Source organism: Lacerta agilis, chromosome 14 (assembly GCF_009819535.1).
Source record: "Lacerta agilis isolate rLacAgi1 chromosome 14, rLacAgi1.pri, whole genome shotgun sequence".
Lineage (NCBI taxonomy): Eukaryota > Metazoa > Chordata > Lepidosauria > Squamata > Lacertidae > Lacerta > Lacerta agilis.
The window spans coordinates 32,319,876-32,325,875 of NC_046325.1; the positions used below are offsets into that span (position 1 = coordinate 32,319,876).

Consider the following 6,000-nt stretch of genomic DNA (forward strand, 5'->3'; position numbering starts at 1 on the left):
ATCAGATGCGATGATAGCCACTGGATTTTGATTTGGGGACACCCATTTGTAAAGGAGCATTTGTTTCAAGGAAGAGCGCAAATGAACCTCATAGAACTAGGTTGGTTTCAAGAGGCTTTTTAACTGTGGTCCAGGTTTTATTTTGAGATGCTGTTGCTGCTGGGGAAAGTGGCATTTATATGGGAGACCAAGTTAATTATAACTGCAAGGAACTGAAACTTTTGGGAAATTGCTGCGTGGTCCTCTAATAATCTGATGTGGAGGCAACCACCTTTTTTTGCGCCTAATCTAGATATGGGGAACTTGTGACACTCCAGATGTGATTGCCCCCATCCCAGAACATCAACCATGCTGGCTGGGGCTGATGGGAGCTGGAGTACAATAACATATTTCAGCAGGGAGGGCGGGTGAACACAGGTTCCCCATCCCTGGTCAAATCCATGAAGATAAGCCTTATGACCCACCACAACCCTTCCAGTTATGTTGTATAGTTATTGAAAATGCCGTTCTGTGCACGTGGGTAAGTTAACATTACCTTCGCTGATAATCCACGAATTCCTTTTCACGTCTTTCTGTGACAGCAGCAAGCTTATCCTTATCAATATAGTTCTCCAACTGATAGACTGTCAGCTTTTTGGCTCCGACACACTCGCAGCTGTTTTTTGGTCCTAGCCTGTTTTGGACAGGGTTGGAGAGGGGCAGGCAGGAGAGAAAGGAGGGGGGGGAGTTATGGGCCATTAATATAAAATGAAGTTACTTTTTGTGAGTAGCTGCACAACATCTTACATTGTAAGGAGACCCAACCATGCTTGAAATTGTATAAAATAAAAGGAATTGTCCACAAAGTATAAAACTTAAATAATTTAAGAAAAATGTTCCTATATTAAATACATATTTTTATATTCCAGAAATGCTACAAGAACAGTTTGCAACAAAAAACCCCACCCAGTTCTTTGACAGGGAAGTCTGAAACTATTGGCTGTTAATTTCTTCATTGGCGACTCTCCGTGTAGAAAGATAGACGGAGAATTTTCTTTTATGATTTTCTTGTGGAAGTCCACCAAAATCCCACCAAAATTTGTTGCATGTGGCCATCACATTTGTTTAGAAAATTAGGCCAAGTGGCAGGATCAATGTAGTTCAAAGTACAAGTTCTTTTTGTGTGTTTACACAGCTGGCCCCCCTTCCGTGTTGCTGAGGGGAGTTCTATGGCTCAGTGCTGTGCATTTGTGGTCAGAGACTCCCCTCAAGACCCCTTTAACGGGGAACCCCGATATCGCCGCTGCAAAAGGAGAAAGTCACCACACCACCCCTTCGATGGTTGGACTAAAGGTTTCCGCCCAAGGCCTAAAACTGCCAAAGTTGTGACAATTGCTACGGGGAAGGCAAAACCTGCAGAGCAGGGAAAATTCCTTCCCGGTTCTGAAAAAACAGCAATCATCAACCGAACATAGCAACACCCATGAACCCGGAAAGGAGAAGAAGGAGAAGAAGAAGAAGAAGAAGAAGAAGAAGAAGAAGAAGAAGAAGAAGAAGAAGAAGAGTTTGGATTTTATATCCTGCTTTATCACTACCCGAAGGAGTCTCAAAGCAGCTAACAATCTTCTTTCCCTTCCTCCCCCACAACAAACTGTGAGGTGAGTGGGGCTGAGAGACTTCAGAGAAGTGTGACTAGCCCAAGGTCACCCAGCAGCTGCATGTGGAGGAGCGGAGACGCGAACCTGGTTCACCAGATTACAAGTCTACCGCTCTTAACCACTATACCACACTGAGAAAGGTTGGCCTGTAAGGAAGGATACAATTAGAGGGAGGGCTGAGTGGGTGATGCTTCGGGGCTGACTGCACTGCCCGAGTCAGTTCTGCCCCCCTTTTAAATCTTTGAAGCGGACCAGAGTGAAGTCTGCTCACTCACAATCTGCTCCTCTGCCCCCCCCCCCAGCCACCACAGATTGGTCAATTTAAAATTGGGTTTTGGCAGAAACCCAGAAGGGACTTAATTTGGTTCATATTCTAGAGCCAAGTTACGTTCTGAAAACTGTTCAACTTTTGAGGCAGTATGCAAAACTCATTTCAGTTTCAGTCTCAGTTTGGTTTTTGGAACTACTTTTGCTTAATTGTAGCTGGAGACACTTTTTTAAAAAAGCACCATCTTTTTCAGATTTTGCCTTTTCCTTTCCAGCCCTTTTGTTTCTGATACTGGGCACCAGACAATGTTTTTCTCCCATCTGGTAGAACTGAAAACTCTGGTTTCCAAACCAGCTTTGAGTGTAAACAAAAATACACGAACAATATTTACAAATTCCCAATCACAACAAGAACAGCACAGGAGTCGCTATTCCTTGAATGAATGTGTAATCAGATTTTGACCTACAGGTATTGGCATAAATTCCGGATTTGTTCCGAATCTATTAAATATCTAGGTATGTTAATACCAAGAGATGCACAACACAGTCACAGGTAATATAAATTAATAAAAGAGGTTTCTTCAGATATTGATAGGTGGGAGTCATTGAACTTTACCCTTTGGGCAAGGGTGATTGCTCTCAAAATGAGTATTATTCCCAGATTTATTTATATTCCGAAATGACTTCCAGTTTTTTATATCTGGATCATATTTCCAAAAGATGAAGTGCCTGTTTAGGAAATGTCTTTGGGGCTCAATAACACCAAGAATATCCCTGCAGAGAATGCAGTTACAAATTAAAAAATTTGGAACTACACCACTATGCCAAGTATAAAATATTAGAAACCCATTGTTGGTCTTAATTTTTTGACGTGGACAACCCTAGAATATACCTTTGGTTGGTTGGACAATACTAGGATCAAAATATTTGAAATCCCAGGCGATTCTGGAAACAACTAACTCAGTTAGAAGGATATGGAATATATTGTCTATATGACAACACTCGCAACTTATGAACAGACTTATACTTACAGGCGTAGCCTTTGGATAAATACGACAACATTTGGAATGAGTTTATACAGAGTGTAGTAGACTATTATTCTCTACATAAGTACTAGGATAATAACATTATATATATTTATATGAGAATGTATGGGAGTACGTTACATTGCATTTTTGTATATTGTTCCTTTCTACACATTTTTGTTATTTTTTCTTTCCTTATTCCCCCCCCCCCCGTATCACTTTTTACATGTGATCTTCATAATTGACATTATTTCAATAAAATATTAATACCAAAACAAGAGCATAGGAGTCACTTAGAAGACCGTCGATCCAATGATAGCCAATATAAAAATCCTAATGTGCCAGGGAGCAACTGGCAAACTGAGCTTATCAGATGCATATCCATCACCACAAACTATTGCCTAACAAGGACGTCAATAACAATTTTATGACGCTGCTGCGATTTTGGGGCAAGGCTGTGTGTGGTCTGCATGATGCCAAAGTCCCTTCCAATTCCCCGGAGTCCCGGAACTAGGAAAGGTTAAAATTGAATGGAGGATTCCATTGCTGAACTAGTCAAGCAAGTTTATTTGGAAGCTTCTGAAGTGTCCCTCCTTCACCTGGCTGGAAGTGAGAAGGACAAAAGCCAGCGGCCGCGTGAGCCAAGAGCAAGCTAGGAGTTGGGAGGCAGAAGCTGAGAGTCAGAGCTGTGTTTTTGACTTAATAAAGTTTGAAAATAATAATAAAACAAACAAGCTGACCAAGGAGGAAGAGGAAGGCCCGAAGCACTTGTGATGGGCTGAAAACTTGCTTTAAAGTAGGCATGTCCAACAGGTAGATCGTGATCTACCGGTAGATCACTGGATGTCTGTGGTAGCTCACCAGTAGATCAGTGGCTCCCCCCCCCAAAGAAGCTAAAAAACTTTGGCTCCCCTAAAAAAATCTCAACATCTTTGCCCTGCACCCCTAAAATGACCTGAACCACCAAAAACAGGGCTTTCCTTCCTTAAAAAAAAGCTCAATGTTGCTTTCCTCTTCCCTAAAGAAGCTCAACAACTTTTATGTCAACCCCCCAAAACAGGGCTTTCCTTCGTAAAAAAAAAGCTCAACAACTTTGACCTGAACCCCCCAGGGGGTAGATTACTACCAGTTTTTAACACTCTGAGTAGATCACAGTCTCTTGGAAGTTGGCCACCCCTGCTTTAAAGGAATAAGTTGTTAACTGTACTGTAGAAGTGTAACAGCTTATTCCTTTGAAGCAAGTTTGAAGCAAGTGCTCCTCCTTTCTAGTAAATCAGTGTTTCTCAACCCCGCCTCCCTCCAACTGCCAGGGTCTGGTACTCTTAAGCATCCCATCCAACCTGGGTTGTGGTAAAATTGCCAAGAACCAGCAGCTGATGTGCCGGTCCACAGACCACCATTCTGAGTAGCAACTGCAGCACCAGAAGTGGTTTAGTCCTGCTGGCCACACAACTCAGAAAGCTGTCTGTGGACAAATGCCGGCTCCCTCGGCCTGAAAGCGAGATGAGCGCCGCAACCCCCTAGGTCGCCTTTGACTGGACTTAACCGTCCAGGGGTCCTTTGCCTTTTTAACCTAGTAAATATAACAGCTTCATCCACGGTTGGTGCCTATGATGTAGAACTCAGAGGGTTGCAGTACTGACCTTTGAGGGGTACAGTTTTATACCAATTAGTTTTTGTTGTTTCTGATAATATTTTACTTTTACTTTATATTTTGAAGAATATCATCGTTTTTAAAGTAATCCACAATTAGAATTCTTTTTATGTGTGCAGTTTTTGTTATATTTTATAAATTTCTGATGAAATTCTCCCAAATATAAGTGAAAATGCACCTAATTTTAAATCTTAGTCACATTTTAATCTTATTTTAATGTATTCATTTTTCTAGTGAGCTGTGGCCGATTTAAAAAAAAGAGAAACCATCACAATTCACAAGACTATTCAAAATGATCTGTGTGCTAAAACATTTCGTTTTGCATTTGAGAAATATAATGAAAGATTGTTGCATTACTTATTCTTGCAATTTAAATTAAATTTAGCAGTTTCAGGTTTTGTGCTTTTCTTTTCTTTTTTTAACAAGACACCTGTTTTGAAAACTGAAGTTGGGGGGGGGGATTAGCGTGGTCACAAGTAGTTAGCCTTGCCTAGGGTGGAGAATAGCCTGGCACCAGCATTGGCTTAATCACACAGTGAAAAGCAACATTTCAGCTGAAAGATTTGGGATTCAGAAGTGAGGAAGAGTTGGATTTCCCTGGTCTCATGCCTTTAAAAAAGAAAAAGAAAAAAAAAAACCTTTTTAAAAATGAGAAATTGCGTTTGCAGAGCTTACCAAAATCCATCAAACAAGAACATGGACTTGTATTTTTCTTCTGGCAAAAGCTTCAAGGACAATGGAGTTTCACCCCACTCCAGTTTGATTTCGGTTAGCTTCCCTTTCATCACGGAGACGTAGAATACAACACATAAACTGAATATTATCACACAGATGTACTTGGGTCTGTAAGAAGGAAGAGCACAGGATCAGTTTCCAAGCCAGCCCAGTGTTTACTGTTCAGCTAAATGTTCTTATGAAGTAACAATACTCTTTGTCATTGCAGTGCATACAATGTCATAAATTTGGTTCCTGAGAATTCACTCACCTTTTTGCAGATTAAAAGGTAAGCAGTCACAGCTGGGAAGCTGACAATGCAAATAAGAAAATGCAGTTTGCAACATACTTATCCTTTGTATGTTCTTATAAGCCAGTATGCAAATAATCATACCAATTCCAACACCATGGGGGGGGGGGCAAGTCTGAAATTTCAGAATACTACTCTTGGCATTTCAGAATATTTGCAACCTTCACATTTGGAATTTTACTTATGGTTCATCCATACCATCCCGCGTATTATGGGTTGTGAGCCCTTGTGCCAGCATTAATTCTTCCTTGTTCATTGGGTGCTCTTAAAGTACTGCTGTCCTACAATTTCTCCTTTCTAAATCTCCACAATTTCTCCTATCGAAATCTGGAAATTCCCTATACATTGAAAATACAAATAGGAGCATTACACTGATTCCATGTCCCTGGGTGC

The 6,000-nt window shown here is 41.0% G+C and overlaps 1 protein-coding gene across 1 annotated transcript in view; it reads right to left on the reverse strand.

Moving 5' to 3' along the window:
* The window catches only part of B4GALNT2 (beta-1,4-N-acetyl-galactosaminyltransferase 2), a 29,115-nt gene extending 23,693 nt beyond the window's left edge, over positions 1-5,422 (reverse strand). The window contains exons 1-2 of the mRNA XM_033170708.1: positions 5,259-5,422; positions 536-673 (exon numbers count right to left, since the gene is read on the reverse strand). Of these exons, the coding sequence (XP_033026599.1) occupies positions 536-673; positions 5,259-5,368 (248 nt within the window). The 5' untranslated portion in view covers positions 5,369-5,422. The remainder of the gene's footprint in view (positions 1-535; positions 674-5,258) is intronic.
* Between the last annotated feature and the right edge of the window lie 578 nt (positions 5,423-6,000).